The sequence below is a fragment of the Scomber scombrus genome, chromosome 23 (genome assembly GCF_963691925.1).
Source record: "Scomber scombrus chromosome 23, fScoSco1.1, whole genome shotgun sequence".
NCBI lineage: Eukaryota > Metazoa > Chordata > Actinopteri > Scombriformes > Scombridae > Scomber > Scomber scombrus.
Genome location: NC_084992.1, coordinates 5,648,502 through 5,665,502, shown reverse-complemented (window position 1 = coordinate 5,665,502; position 17,001 = coordinate 5,648,502). Strand labels below are relative to the sequence as shown.

General features: G+C 37.6%; 1 protein-coding gene across 3 annotated transcripts in view; it reads right to left on the bottom strand.

Annotated features, from left to right (window-relative positions):
• Positions 1 to 7,740: 7,740 nt before the first annotated feature.
• The window catches only part of LOC134005910 (insulin receptor substrate 2-A), a 24,401-nt gene continuing 15,140 nt past the window's right edge, over positions 7,741 to 17,001 (bottom strand). For all 3 annotated transcript variants that reach the window (XM_062444940.1, XM_062444942.1, XM_062444939.1), the window contains one exon: positions 7,741 to 10,374. In XM_062444940.1, coding sequence (XP_062300924.1) covers positions 10,370 to 10,374 — 5 coding nt within the window. In that variant the 3' untranslated portion in view covers positions 7,741 to 10,369. The remainder of the gene's footprint in view (positions 10,375 to 17,001) is intronic.

The window sequence follows — 17,001 nt, the reverse complement described above, 5'->3', positions numbered from 1 at the left end:
AATTGGAAATTTTGATAAATATTTGAAGTTCACTGCAGTATCTTTTATCTGAGTGCTATGGCTGCAGTTGAGTTTACTGTAAGGCTTGATATCTTGAAAACACTCGTGTATTTAGAAGCACGGATGCTAATTTAGTCTTATCAAAGGGCTGATGTAAAGATTAAGAGATAAATTGAGCAAAATGGTTTTTCATAACAAAGAAATGCCTTTTGATCAGTATTTAAAGCTTAGAGTTTGCTCTGCTCAGCCGTGAGACGGAAAACACTACAGTTTCTCCCCAAAGTTATGTTAGTCATAGATGATCTTATTGCTGATAACTTTTGCGGTCAGCGTCATGAGCCTCGAGGCTGAAACCCAGTCCTTCATTAGCTTAGAGAGCTATTTGAAAAAGGGGATTTCCCGGCACAATTACACATTCAACTTGTTATTTTGCCAATGTGTAATTCACTCTGGTTTGGCAGCATGAGCTCAAATAATAATAATTTTTTAAAAACCAAAGCGCTATCAGAAACAAGTAAAGGTCCTGACTTGTTTATGACCCCGACTTCAGAGTTCATTTTGGCCAAGACCCGATGGGCATTGCATCAAAAGTCCATACGCAGCAGAGCAACAAAAACAGCAGCTTATTTATAACCTTTTGAATCTGGACTGCTTACAATAATTTGGTCATGAGTGGTGTGTGTGTGGCTTTTTTATTGCACCCAATGTTGAACTATTGACTTCCTTTGTCTCCCTATCAACGGAGGATAGTTTACAGTTTACAGTTTTATTGTTCTTTAACACTTATTCTGAATCTGAAAGTGTATTTTTATGTGGTTGTTAATCCTCATTATGAACCAAGTCACATATCCGAGGTATATATTTCCCACCAAAATATTCAACAGTATTAACGGCATCTTATACAATATAAAGGACAAGCATCATGAAGTAAGTTTTGGAGGATTAATTGAAGGTTGATTTCCTGTTTCTCTGTAAAAATGTGAGATTTTCTTGTAAATACAGAGCTTAAATCTAAATGGACTGTAGTTTCAGCCTTCCAAGGACCTTTTTGTACAACACTGACAACCCAACGTTTTATCATTTTTACTTAATTTCTTTCGATTCTTCTGCACCAGAAGACAAAACTGTGAGGAAAATCACAGTTCAATTATATTTATACATCATAGTTGAATTTGTTTTCTCAGTTTTTGTCATTGTGATTTTGACCAAGTTTTAAAAAAACAAGCTCTCTAGGTGTTAATGTACTCTCAGGAAATGTGATTAATCATTGTTGTCGCCTCGTTTACTGTCCCTAACCCTTTACAATAATGTTCATAATTACTCTTTACACCAATTTACATTCATAAATTCCCCAATCAGTCATTAATAAATGTTCGATCAAGACATTCACAATCACTATTTTATGATCCAGGAGAACATTTTATAGAATATGAAGAATACAACAACATGTTTTAATGCTAATTTTGGAAATTTCCTTAAAAAACACAACTCAAATTTGTACATTTGCATATATAAAAATGTGTATCTGATAGATTTTATTTCCATTTTTGTAGACATTGGGTCACATTTAGGAAAATTCCTGCTTTATATGGTGTTTTTACAGCTTTCAACCGTAAAATAAAAAGGGTCAAATTTAACCCTGAACATTATGTAAGGGTTAATAATTTAAAAGTTGTTTACAATGTGAGAAAGAAAGCTTGACTTGAGAAGAGCATGCACGTTTAATTAACAAAAGGTCAAGATTTAATGTAGAAAAAACATCTTATTTCTGTTCAAGAGGTTGAGTTTGGTAGTTTATACGGTTAGCAAATGTATATTGCAAGATTTTGTCGGACTTTTCGACATCAAACAGGTTATGCATGTTCATTTTCTCCCCTTATTTATATATATATGTGAAAAACAGCAGCTTCACTCTACACCTTTTTCCAGTTCAGTCTTTTCTATGTAGTATTTCATCTGCCGTCCTGTCCAAGTCTCCCCAAAGCCGTTACTGTTTTATTGATTTATGAAAGGAAACCAGACTAACACATTTGGACAGCGGCCTGCTGTATGTGGCGGATCAGAGCTCTCCTCTCAACTGACCGCCTCTCATGACCAACGAGGACTTTGGATTGTTTTGACAGTTGGACTTTGGGATGTCGAGCCCGGGTCACCTGAGCTGGATAAACACGCTCGTGTGTCATCGTCAGAAAATCACTCATCTGCACAAAGAGCTGCAGGAATGAGGAAACAAGCGTTTTCTCGTTGATACCGATCTCTTTAACAGGTTTCTATGGCCAAAGGGTCACGAAAACCCAATAAAACACATAAATGATTATCAGTTCAGCCGAGGAAAACAACAAATCTGGAGTTATGTGGCTCCATGGCAACGCAAGTGTGTGTATGTGTGTGTGTGTGTGTACTTGTTTAGCAATCAGGGTTTTATATAGTCTGACTCTCAAATAACATAAAACTGAGATGAGAGTTTACAGCAGGGCAATAAAATGATCATATTACCACAATATCCTCTCAGATTAGTTTGAGATAACGTATTCAATGTAGGAATTATGTCATATCTAAAACAGGCCGGTAGTAAAGCCTGTTTGTGAGAGAATATGTTTTATCTGAGAGCCTTTTCACTAATAATGTGCTACACGATAATGAGCCTAATGTGGATATTTTACTTTGGGAGTCTTCTCAGCTGTCACGAAATTTGGTGGAAGTTACACACAATGCGTCTCCTGGATCTAAAGCGACGTTACAAGACACTAGCATGTTTAGCAATGGGCCCAAGATGGATTCATTTACTGGCAGCATCACCCTGAGCGCCCCTTTTTGGACGCAATTAGTGGGCTTTTTAAAAAAATATATCATAAGAGTCATCAGGGACACTTTTAGAAAAGTCTGTCAGTGTGTGAATACATAAAAAAAACCCAAAGATATTAAAGTAATTCTTTGTTTTAGTGGCTCTTCCAGGTATCAAGTCAGATTGAAAAACAAAGAAATTAAAGAAAAGTTGCCTATTTTCCGGATTCCACCTGTGATTTCTTGTTTTACGGATTCTTCCAGGTATCAAGGTAGATTAAAAAATAAGCTAATTAAAGAAAAATTGCCTATTTTTCCAGATTATGCCTATAATTTCTTATTTTAGTCGCTCTTTCAGGTATCAATGTTCTATAAAAACAAAGAAACAATAGAAAATGTGCCTATTTTTCCAGATAATGCCTATAATTTCTTGTCTCAGTAGTTCTTACAGGTACTCAGGTTATAGTAAAACAAAGAAATTAAAGAAAGGTTGCCTATTTTATGGATTACACCTGTAATTCTTTGTTTTAGTGGCTCTTACAGGTATCAAGTCTGATTAAAAAACAAATAAATTAAAGAAAAATTGCCTATTTTTCCAGATAATGCCTATAATTTCTTATTTTAGTAGTTCTTCCAGGTATTGAGGTTATTGTAAAACAAAGAAATAATAGAAAAGTTGCCTATTTTATGATTTCCACCTGTGATTTCTTGTCTTGGTGGCTCTTCCATGTATCGAGGTACATTCAAAAACAAATAAATGAAAGAAAAATAGCCTATTTTCCCAGATTATGCCTATAATTTCTTATTTTAGTAGTTATTCCAGGAATCAAGGTTATATAAAAACAATGAAGTAATAGAAAACATGCCTATTTTATGATTTCCACATGTGATTTCCTGTCTTAGTGGTTCTTCCAGGTATTGAAGTACATTAAAAAAACATAGAAATTAAAGAAAAATAGCCTGAATATGAATAGATATGTGCCTGTTTTTCCAGATTATGCTTATAATTTATTGCCTCAGTAGTTCTTACAGGTATCGAGGTTATAAGCGTCTTTTCTTCAATCAAAGTGAGTCTGTGTTAAATATTTCAGTCAGTGTGTCATGGCATTAGTGTGTTAAGCAAACACACAAACACACAAACAAACACACACAGACACACAAAGATTAACATTTCTGGTACATTCACACCAGATTTGTTTGTCTTCAATGACGTCAAAACTCTCCAGCTTAGTCGATTTGAAGAGTTCATGTTTAAAAAAAACTGTTGTGTAATATTAGTTTGACACAAACAGAGATGTGTACACACGGTCATGATGATGCAAACACACACACACACACACACACACACACACACACACACAGAAAGACAGCTGAGACCTCGGCGGTTACATGAACACATTTTTATTGCAATAGCTCTATCGAAAGCAAAAAAGTTTTGATAAATATAAACACTATGCCGATGCTCAAATTGCCTCTGAGTTCCCCTCCTAGCCCCCTTTTCCCTCCACGAGGAAAAAAAAGAAAGAAAAAAAAGAAAGAAAGAGAGAAGGAAATAAAACAAAAAACTAAAGGGGGGGGCACCTGCCGAGGAGCCGATCATAACATGAAAAAAGCGACAACTTGAGTTTTTCCTTATTTACAGGAGGATTCCTTTTTCTCTTCTTCTGCTGCTGCTGCTTCTTCTTCTCTATCATTTTTTTTTTACTCTTTTTTTTCTCCTTCTTTTTTCGTATAGAGGACGTACGTCGCTGAAAAATAATGCACATACGAAGGATACACACCTCCACAGTATTTTTTTTTTTTTTTTTTTAAACTCTCTTTCCTGTAAAGCTAATAAACAACAGCATTCAACTCGGAAAATAAGAACACAGGTAGCAAAGGTAGAGTAGAGTGGGATTCGCTTCTTCTTCGTCTTTTTTTTTCTCTCTCTCTTTTTCCTCTCCCTTTCCGCCAAAAACTGACCCGCGCCTGATCTGATAGCAAAGGGGGCAACGAATTATCATTTAATCGTTTTTAAGGGGTTGCCACCAACAGCATTTTTCCACCTGTTATAACTGTACTACACAGCAGCAAATAAACTGTAATATAGTTACAAAAAAATAAACATTAGGCAGAGGTTGTAACCCATTTTTCTTTATACAAATAACTGCAAAAATGCCTATGTACTCTTAAAAAAAATACTACCCTTGTAATCGCTTTGTCATCCAGAGAAACAAAGTCGCCCCGATACAACAAAACAACCAAAAATAAGATAAAGTTTTCCCCTCTGTAAACTAAAAATACAAATAAATCAAAAAGATTAGAGGAAAAAATAAAAGGAAACACAAGTTTGCATAATGATGCAGTACCCTAAGTCTTCTCTGCGAGGATTATATATATATTTATATAATATACATATATATATATATAGATGAATATATATATATATGTATATTATGTAGGTGTCATTTCTGTCTCATTTCTCCACCCCGAACAAGAAAAAAATCATAACAGCTGATTTTCAAACATCAAGAATCGGTAACATTGAGGACAGTTTTTTTTTTTTTTTTTTTTTTTTGAGGTTGGATTGTTGCAAAAAATAAAACTGTTTAAATTAATTCAGTCATGACAAACTTTAGGGAGGAGGGGGGGGGGGGACGGGGAATGGGGGGGTGTTAAAGTTCAACATGAAGGTAAATCAGACATGAACAATGAACAAATATCAATGTTTGAGAATAATGCTTCAAATAATCTAAAAGGAGGAAGAGGAGAGAGAGAAGGGGGGGGGGGGGGGGTTCTTCCAAATAATCTGCCCCCCCCCCATCTCATCCGCTCCCATCACCCCCTCCCAAAAAAAATAAATCTAGCTCTACCATTTTTTGCCATAGCGTTAAAAACCCAAAGCAACACGTCGCTGTAGCGTAAGTACACAAAACATCCGTCCAAACGTAAAAAAACAAAAAAAAATATCTCTCCTTTTTTTTTGGTGTGTGTCACGAACCAAAATATTCGTATATTCAATTCAAGGAATCCCAAATTGTTCATAATATAAATATAAGACACTTAAAAACGTTAAACTGCATCTTTTTTGTGTTGATATTCAGATTAAAATCAAACCAGCTTAAATCTGCGGAGAGGAGGAAGGGCTACCTTAATTTTTCGGACCCTCCAAATAAGGAGAGAGGGGGCGGGGGGGGGGGGTGACTTGGAAAATAATCTCTATCATTCCTCATGTGATGATTTCCCTCTTTAAAGACACGTTTAATTGTTTTGGCTCTGACGTTACTGGCGATGAAAAGAGGGAACGGAGGATGGAGATGGAGGGAAAGCGAAGTGAGGATGTTTCGTTGTCGGACTCAGATATGCCAGAAACGTTAATACAATGACAATAAAGTGATATGTATAATATAATATATAATTATATCACATACATGACGCTCTATGAATCACCCCGATGCAGTAAACTCCACACATCTGCTTCAAACGACGACAAAGTCAATTAATCGAGTTTTGATAATCATTAAACACAAAATACTGAACTATTGCTATTTTCAGCTGGTTTTATATTTTATCTAACTATAAATTAAATATCTTTGGATTTTGGCCTCTTGGACAAGATAAATAATTTAAAAATGTCACACTTGGGGATAACTGGGGAAATTTGTTTTTTTACAGTTTTCCACGCTCTAAACCATTAAAGGTGAAATAGATGTAACCTACAGCTTTAGCGTTCAACATGGATCAATAACACAAAGAGTTACATCCAAAGGAGTAACAGTAGAAAAGCTGCTTAAACTCGTTGTTTTCACTGGAAATTTGTATTAATTTGTGTTTTTTATGCAGATTTAAGTTACAATGTAAACTATAATCTGTTTTTGCAAAGTCATACATCCTTAGGTTATTTAATAAGAAACATCTTCAGACTTTTAATAGGGTCTACTTTTCTATATTTAGCGTTAAACCCGAGATATTTGGTGATTTTTATTTTAGTACCAATTCTCCAAAATGTCAGAAAACAATAGCGGCAATTATTATTATTTTTTTATTTTAAAGTGGAATGAATGTTGAGTATCAGATGTTCAGAGCTCACTGCATCTGTTCAGTTTGGGCATCGTCATAGAAACCGTCAATCACAGCAAACCGACCTTAACTTTTGGGATTTTTTCCCTGCGGTCAGCGTTGCAACAAAAAAACAACAACAAAAAAACCTCGTCCGCATCGCTCTCTCCAAACCAAACATCTGAAATGATTTTTTTTCGATACCTCAGCTTCATCCCTCTCTCTCTCTCTCTCTCTCTTTCTCCCCCCGCTGTGCGAGGCATTAAAAAAAGGATGACAATGATTCGTCCCACACACACAAAAGCGCCGCGAGAGTGACGTCCAAACAAATTAAAAACAAACAAAAACCAAAGAGTGGGCTGATATATAATAATAATAATAACAATTAAAAAAAAGGAAAAAATCAGGATGAAATAAAACATTAAACGAGACGCTGAGTGAATACTGAACAAAGATTGAAATTCTCTGGGTTTGCTGTCGTTCTTTATGTGTTTGTGTTATTTTTTAAAGCACATTTCTGTCTATGAAATCAGTCGTGTTGGTCATGGGAGAGCAGCGCCAAGTAGAAATGCTAAATAAGGGCGTATCGACGTGTGAAAGTGTGAGAGAGGAGAGGCAGCAAGCTCCGGCTCAGACTGGTGATTGATGTGGGTGTTCACCGCCTGTTCGAGTGTGTGCATGTGTGTGTATGTGTGTATGTGTGTGTGTGTGTGTGTGTGTGTGTGTGTGCATGTGTGTGAGGTTGTAACAGGGCAAGTATGCCTAGTACGTTGCACCTGGGGCTGGAGCTCAGGTTACTGGAAACCTCTTTACGTCACGCAGAGCCACTGACGAACACCCCAGCATTCATACAGACACACCCACATATATATATAAATATATATGTGTATGTGTGTGTGTGTGTGTGTGTGTGTGTGTGTGTGTGTGTGTGTGTGTGTGTGTGTGTGTGTGTGTGTGTGTGTGAGAAAGAAATCACAGACATCATCGAGAGCCGCTGACAAAGTACCGAAACGGGGGCATGGAGGAGCTACCCCTCACTTAAATTAGACTGCATGACTACTGAGTGTGTGTGTGTGTATGAGAGCAGGCACATGACTGGGACATGTGTCTTTATGACGTACGTGTGTGTGTGTGTGTGTGTGTGTGTGGGGTCCACTGCTAACAAAGTACAGTATACAATACCCTTGCTGAGATCTTTGTGTGCGTGTGCATCCCGGTGTTGACGTCAGTACTTGGTGCTTCTACCTTTCAGTGTGTGTGTGTGTGTGTGTGTGTCGGCGCCACTCTCCCTCGCTAATCTGAGCTGTGCTACGGACCATATGAGGTAAAAACTTATTATAATAATAATAAAATTAAAAATAAAAAAACACCTGCTTCAGTCACTTGCACAGAAAACTGTAAAAGACGAACCCGCTAGCCGAGCAGCAGGACGGGACGATAACTTTCACCATCCGCTGACCACAAAAGCTGAATTTTTAAGGCCTATTTTAAGAAATAGTTTGTCAAAGTTGGGAAATTACCTCATCAGTTTTCTCGCCGAGAATCAGAGGAGTAGATCGATATATCACTCTCATATTCAACGCTGTGTCTACACACAGAGAGCAGAGCGTCTACCACGTCTGTGCGTCTCTACACGTGAGGCGTTCAGGTGCAGCGCTGAGCGTAGGTCATCTGCGTTTCGGAAGCACTTAAAGAGCCCAATAACACAATGGCCGTAGCTATGGGGTGGAAAAACGGAGAATAAACCTGAAGTGTTCATGAGCTTGCACAGAGTCAATTTAGACGGCTGCATAGATTAAAATAAGAGTGTAGCTGTTGCGTGAGTTAAAAAAAAACTACGTCCAGACACGAAGTAAAGGTGAGAAAAACCACTAAGCAGCACCTCTAAAGATGACATTTATATTGTCTGTTTAATCTGAACAAAAATGAACCATTTTCTTGCAGGAAGCTGAGTGTAAAAACAGCATTTTAACACTCATCAGAGATGCTTTTTAAGTGGATTTCGCTAAATTTAAACACAGCTAGGGCGAGTTTTATTGTAGCTTCATATTTAATCAGACAGGAGAAAGAAAAGTCATATTGTTTGGTTAATCTGTGCAAAAATTAATTTGTTTGGTAAAGTGTTAAAACAACAATTTTGCTGTTTTACCTGCAGGATTATTCCCCTCGAAGGAAGCTTGTTTAAAACAGTGAAACAACTTTTTAACACTTTGATCTGATTAAACACAAAATGTTGCTGCTTTTAGGTGAATTCTGTTAAATTCAGCCGCAGCTAGGGCGAGCAGCGTCTCGGATATGAGAGTGATATCAAATCTTTATCACCTTAAATTAGGGCTAAAAAAAAAGCAAATAAGCACGTATCCCAAAAATGGTCAAACTACCCGTCGGCCTCCTTTCTTTTTTGCCTTTTTCATAAAGAACAAAATCAGATCGTGTGGTCGAAAAAGAAATGTTGTACCTAATATTTTAGCAACAAATAAATAATAATATGTGCTACAGAACATGAGGAGAGTAATGCTTTAAATATGCTCCGCCCCCTCCCACATCGCATTAGTACAACCCCTACTGGCGCAGTACCGTCGCTTTTTAGGAATATATATATATGTATGTATGTATATACTCCGATGGTAATCCGAAGGTAAGGGTGTCTGTCTTGTACCTGACGTGGCGAGAAAGGGGAACAACTTATTATGTAATGCCTACGTGTTTACTCTGAAGCTGGAAATGGATCTAGCAACGAGCTCGTACCATTTAAAGAGAGGAAGGGGGGGAATGGAGGGGGGGGGCGGGGGGGGCAATTCATTCATAAAAATATACATATTTTTTGCCACAACTTTGTCCACAATGTAATAATAACTGTATGGTAGCATATTGAGGATGGATTACACATAAGGAGGAAGGAGGGAGGAGAGGGGGGGGGGTGTAAAAAATTATAATATTAATAATAATTATAATAAAAGATAAAAAGTTTCCAAGTTTGTACCATAATAATGCCTTCGATTAGTATTTCAGCCTCCCTTTTTTTTCTTTTTTAAATACCGTACGGCTCTGTTTACCCCTCAGTCAAAGTTCACCGACCGCAGTCTGTTGAACAAGAAGAAGAGGAGGAGAAGGGAGGAGGAGGAGGAGGAAGGGGGGGGGGGTGATTTAAAATAAAATAAAATAAAAAACAGGACAAGATATGCATATAAAACACAAGAAAACAAATTAAAAGATGTAATAATACACTTAAAAAAAAAAAAAAAAAAAAACTGCAAGCGTTTTTGCCATCTGTTATGATGTTGTTTTCTGCGTCCAGAAGGGAGCGGGGGGGGGGGGTCTCAGTCTGAGTGAAGGTCAGAGGTCACCGGTGGCGGCAGGGAGCAGCAGGAGGAGGGGGGGCGAGGGGGGGGGGGGGCAGGGTGAGGTGTTGGTGGTGAGGAGGAGGAGGAGGAGAGGAGGAAGGCCAAAAGGTCACAGGCAGAGTCAAGTGCCCCGAGCAGAGAGATGAGGAGGAAGAGGAGGAGAAGAGGAGGAAGGTGGGGGGGAACCTCTGTCGTCCCGTCGCTCAGTCTGAAACAGAAAACACAATAAAAATCATGTTAGGATTGATTTTTGATATTTGATCTTTAAGAAAAACACTTGAAATGACTTTTGGGGCTTTTCCACTAAACAGTTCCAGCAATACTCTTTTTTTGCGTTTCCATAGTGATAGTACCTGGAACCTGGTACTTTTTTAGTATCTGCTCTGCCGAGGTTCCAAGTGAGCCGAGCCGACACTAAATGTGACGTCAACAGTAGGGCTGGGTAAAAAAATGTATTTAATTGATTTTGGATCGATTTCATTTAAATCTGACATTATCGATTCATAGAGCATGAGAATCGATTTTTCCCAATAAAGTTTTTTTTTTATAAAGCTTTATTGGTTGGCTTCATTTACAGAAACAATATGTTTTGAAACAGCAGTAGTAATATGAAAATAGGGAAACAAACAGATATACAACGACAGGGGTTACTTTAATAAACAATGCCTTCATGCAATCTGCAGTGATGGAGTTCAAGTACACGTTCACTTGCTTTCTAATTTCAAAATTGCCCTTTTGAGACTTGAGACAGTTTTGTTTACAGCTCAAGTTTAAACTGTCCAATTTACAAGTTTGCACTTCAAACCTGTTGTTTAATGTGAAGAAAAAAAATAAAGTACATTTGTATTTTGTAACACAGTTCAGCCATTTTCATTATTTAAGAGCAGATTGAAAGATTAATCGATTCAGAACGTTATGAATCGAAATCGAATCGATTTGGGAAATTGGCCACGATACCCAGCCCTAGTCAACAGACTGCCGGCCACTGATTGGTCAGAGAGTCGCTGGAAGAGTCATGAGCCGTCCCACACAAGAATCAAACCCAGCATTTTTAAATACCGGCAACAGCGTTACAGCGATTCGGCTCTCGTCTCTTGCTTTGTGTGAGACAGAAAGGCTCATACAGCACGTGATATTTCATTCAATATATATATATATATATATATATATATATATTATTATTATTATTATTATTATATATATAATATAATATCAATGTATCTGTAATAACGAGCCAATGCCTGTTGATCAGATCAGGTCAGTCAGGATTTTAGATGGCATCCTCTACTGTAGATATCATTTTATTATAAAATGTATGAAAAATCAAGCTAAGGGGTAAAATAACCAAATGTGACTGGTGAGTTATGGTTATTAGAGGAAAATAATGACTAAAAAATCTGATATTTCCATTAAAAAAAAAGTGCATTTTTATAAGCGACATTGCCTTTAAAGACCAAACACACACACATATTAACAGCAGACTAATTCTATAGATCATTTAATCACCATAAAACTCATCTGCTGGGTTGATTATTATTATTATAAGATATAAATGATCTAGAGGCTAAATCTGGTGTAATTATATCTCTTCTCCTCCTCATGTGTGACAAATAAATGTACTGAACTAAACTTAAAACGTCTTAAAAAAGTGACTCATGGGATAAGAATTCAGAAAGGTGGCGGCTCAACGTGGCCAAAACAAAACCTGACTCACTCACACACACACACACACACACACACACACACACACACACACACACACACACACACACACACACACACACACAGGACCTGGAATGCGGCCCTGCGCTCTGACAGTGGTTTTGGACTCACGTTATTAGTTGTTTTTGGACATTTTGAAGCCTAGTGGAGCTGACTAATTTTGACTGGAATCTGTCTGAGGTTCAGGCTCGGCCCTCCAAACATCGCTGCACACCCAACGCCCAATTTTGGGTATTTTATGGGCGAGTTACGGTTTTACGGGGGGGTTATGGGGTATGACTTTCACCAAAACTGGCATCAATGTTGAGAAATACCTCCAACCATGCTGGAAAATGTATTTATTTATTTAAAAGTCACATTTCTTGTAAGTTAGTCAACAATACAGGATCATTAAAGAGGCTTAAATTATATTACAATTCATCTTTTTTTTCATTTCTTTTAATCCATAGTGTCTTATTGTTGTGTCTGTTGCTGTTTTTATATGTTATGCACCACTAGGGAGACGCAATGACATTAAAAGGCATTAAATTAGATTCATTTTTAAAGAAATATAACCACCATTGTCTAATTTCAGCTTAATAAATGAAAACATTTTCAGTTTTTTTACTTTTCTTTAATAGTAAACTGCATATTTTTGAGGTTGTGGATCACTTTTGTGGATAAAAATAAGATATTAAAGGTTGAATCTTGGGCTTTGGACCCTTTTCTGACATTTAACAGACCCAAACAATTAATCAATTAGCAATAAGTCAAGAAAATACTCGACAAGTTTCTTTTTTTACAATATTTATTACTACTATTGTTTGTTATTGTTCTTTTTTACTGATGCTTTCTTTTATTTATCCACTTACTGCTGCAATAATGTACATTTCTTCCACTGTGGGACAAATAAAGGGAAATCTTATCTTATCTTATGATATTTGAGCTTGAATCAACCCAAAACAACTAATCAATTAAGCAATTAGTAGAGAAAATACTCAACAGATGAATCAATAATGAGTATAATCATTAGATGCAGCCCCTAAAGATGAGACTATTTAGCTTTCAGGCAGCTACTCGTATAAAAAAAAATGTTGTTTGTCTGGTAAATAAGTGAACGTGGTCGGTGAACTTTGGATTCTGCTCGCTGCCAGCGGACCAAAACACACACACACACACACACATAATGTTTGTTTCCTGCCCTGCTATCATGGTCGGACTCGGGCTTGTCAGGTCGGCTGTTTTGGTGCGGCCCCGGCGGCCCCGAATGACCCTTTGCGATGGCCGCCGTCCAGCTGGGTTATTCCACTGAGAGCGAGGCTTTGTCTGACACAACAATGTGAGCAGCACGACCACAATACAGATGCTTTGACAGGGGGCACTGCTGGAATGCCGCTCCGCTGTTTGTTAGCCACGGGGATGGATGGAGGGACGGATGGAGGGATGGATGGAGGGACGGACAGACTGATAGAAAGAGAGGAATCAGCTCGGCCCTCACGCAACCTGATCCCACCGAATTACAGCTTAAAAACAATTTTTTAAAAAGTGAGAGAAAAGTTATCAACTAGCAGACATTTACGATGAAAACTGTGTCGCAAAATTTGATTTAAACGTAGAATATTGTGGGATTTTCCAAAAGTCGCCAACAACTACGCCCGTAACTGAGGAAGTAATAAAAGCTTTGCGAGTAAAAAGCCGATAAGATAAGATAATAATTTATTAGTCCAACGATGGGGAAGTTGGAAGTGTTACAGCAGCAAAGTGGAGAGTAAAATAAATAGAGCATCAATAATAAGAAACCTCCGAAACCTTCCAAATTCTACTGCACTTACTTACTTATTTATCTCAGGTACACGAAGACTACGCAAATTGACGACAACTAACACTTGTTACTATAAAATGCGTAATAAAACCTCCGCAAGTTAAAGAAGCCAGAAAGTAATTGATTAAACCGCCTGTTCCAACAAGGATGTGACAAAAAAAGCGATGTTTCCACCTGCTTTGTCCGCAGACTCCCGGCATGTTTTACACGTTACGTTAGCTAAAAGTGAATTGTTACGAAACAAGCTAATTTAAATCCGTTCATATCAGCCTCAATTTTATTAGTCCCACGATGGGGAAGTTGGAAGTAAAAAAATAGAGCATCAATAATAAGGAGTCTCTGCTGTGTTTTGCTGTAATTCATGGTCTCTGTCGTCTCCTCAGCGCTCTGAAACACGTTACGAAAAGCCCACAAAGAGGTCACAGTGGACAAAGTGAAGTTACCCAGGTACATGAAGACTACGCAAATTGACACTTGTTACTATAAAATGCGTAATAAAACCTCTGCAAGTAAAAAAGCCAGAAAGTAATTCATTAAACCGCAACAAGGATTACTGTGACAAAAAAAAGCGATATTTCCACCTGCTTTGTCCGCAGACTCCCGGCATGTTTTACACGTTACGTTAGCATGTTACGTTAGCTAAAAGCGAATTGTTACGAAAAACAAGCTAGCTTAAATCTCTTCATATCAGCCTCAATTTGCTGACATTATTATGTGATTATTATCTTTTATGGCCATGCTGCTTTCATATCTGTTTTACTTCATTTACTTTATTTGATTACAAAATAATGCAAGGTCGTGTTGCATCATCACCCTGATTGACCAGAAACTGAAACATTAAGTAAATACAGACGGAGTGACGACAGGATGAAAAGATAATTCAATATTTACTTGGTGAAAACTGACTTTTTTTTTCATGAAAGTGGAAAAATATGTTTTCTTCCACAGTTCTCATCATTATCAATACATAATAATTCATTTTTCTCATATTATAATATACTTTATATATCACAGATACAGGTGTAAAACCTTCTGAGAGTGTTGCATTATGGGTTGTTTGTAGCCTAAAAGTTGCAAGACTGGCGAGTATCTCTGTGTCTGCTGTTTAACTTAAAGCAGCTTTTGAATGCTCTTTTAATGTGTTTATTCTGCCTTAGAAAGGAAACATTTTACTTTTATAACAGAAAAAGTCTTCAAGAATGCTCTCTCATTTCTCTTTGGATTAATCATAGTGTTTATTAAGAGTGTTTCTTTTTTTCTAGCACAGGTGCTAGAAAAAGGGCAACAGGCAGTGTCTAATATTCAGAGTGGAGCTGCAATGATGAAGTCAATTAATCAATTGGCTGCTAAATACTGAAATATTGACCAACTAAACTATTTTGATCATCCTTTAATCATTTGGAGTCATTTTTTAAAGAAAGAAATGTTCAAACTGAATATTTTGTTTTAAGTTGTGGACTAAAAAGGATACATTTGAGGATGTGGAAACTGTAATTTTTTTTGGACCAAACAACTTCTCCAAAGTAATTGTCATCATATATTCAGGCCAATAAGGTTGTGGACGGAGTGTATGAAACACACACACACACGCACACGCACACGCACACCATTATTTATTCGGCATCTGAACACCTGTAAGTGCTTTTATTTCTCCGTGATGATGTTCAGTGTTGTGAAGCTTATGCAGTCCTGTCAATAAAGCTAAATTTGAATCTGTTTGTGTTTGTGTGTGTGAGAGAGAGAAAGAGACAGAGACAGACAGACAGAGAGAGAGAGAGAGAGAGAGAGAGAAAAGAGAGAGAGAGACAGAGAGAGAAAGACAGAGAGAGAGAGAGAGAGAGAGAGAGAAAAGAGAGAGAGACAGAGAGAGAGAGACAGAGAGACAAAGACAGACAGACAGACAGAGAGAGAGAGAAAAGAGAGAGAGAGAGAGAGAGAGACGGAGAGAGAGAGACAGAGAGAGACAGAGAGAGACAGAGAGAAAGACAGAGAGAGAGAGATAGCAGTCTGAGGTCTCTGGGTTTCTCTGCAGGCGTGGACTTCGATCAAAACAACGCTCTTAGGACACGAGCCTGACTGACCTGAGCTGACCTCAGTTAAACACAAACACACACAAACAGACAGAGACACACACACACAAACACACAGAGAGACACACACACACAAACAGAGAGGCCACAAATATCGGGTTATAAAAACATCACCATAACCTGCATTAGCTAACAGCTTGTTGTGTCGTTGCAACACAGCCAGGTGTTCAGAGCCGTCTCTCTCTCTCTCTCTCTCTCTCTCTCTCTCTCTCTCTCTCTCTCTCTCTCTCTCTCTCTCTCTCTCTCTCTCTCTCTCTCTCTCTCTCTCTCTCTCTCTCTCTCTCTCTCTCTCTCTCTCTCTCTCTCTCTCTCTCTCTCTCTCCATTCATTCACCCACCTGGGACAACAGATGAATGGCATCATGGAAGTGAAACGGCGAGCGTAATGCGTTGTTGACCCGACGCTGGCTGGCTCCACAGCCGAGGCGAACGATCGAAGTGATCGAAAGCTTTACTCATTTAAATCTTGAGTTTTCTAGAGCAGTACATCGCTGCTTTCCAGGTAAAAACTACCAACTTTCATTACTGATTAATCAGCCCAATATTTTGTCACAGTTTCCTGAAATTCAAGTTGACATCCATCACATCAACAGTCCAACAACTTGAAGCAAAGAAAAGCAGCAAATCCTCATAAAAGAGAAGCTAGCACCTTTAAAAGTTCGGGTTTTTTGCTTCAAAGTTGGAAATCGAGAAATAAAATTAAAAAAGAGCGGGAATTTTATCAAGTTTTTTTGCAAAAACAATTACTTTTATTATCGATTAATTAGCCGAATATTTTCTCAATTAAATGATGAATTGTTTGGTTTATAAACATGTTAAAAAATAGTTATATTTCCCCAGTTAACAGTCCGAAGCCTAATAATATTCAGTTTATTATAAATCAAAGAAAACCTGTTAAAAGTTTGGCGATTTTGCTTCAAAAATTACTTATTATCGAAAAGTCATAAGTGGTTTCCTTTTAAATCTACCTGCATTTGGAGCTGCAGTGTGCCGACTTCTTTCTTTGCTTTTGACCAAAAATAAACGTAGATTTTACCCACAAACACGACTTAAACAAACCTAAAAGCTAAAATAAAAACATTCCTGCCAAAATAAACACCATTTTATCTCCACATTTACGTCAATGGATACACGTCAAATAAGGGTCGCCATAATCTGGAAAGATGACCGCCAAAAAAAGAAGAAGATACATGTGTGAATGTGTGTTAAAAATAATTTAAGAG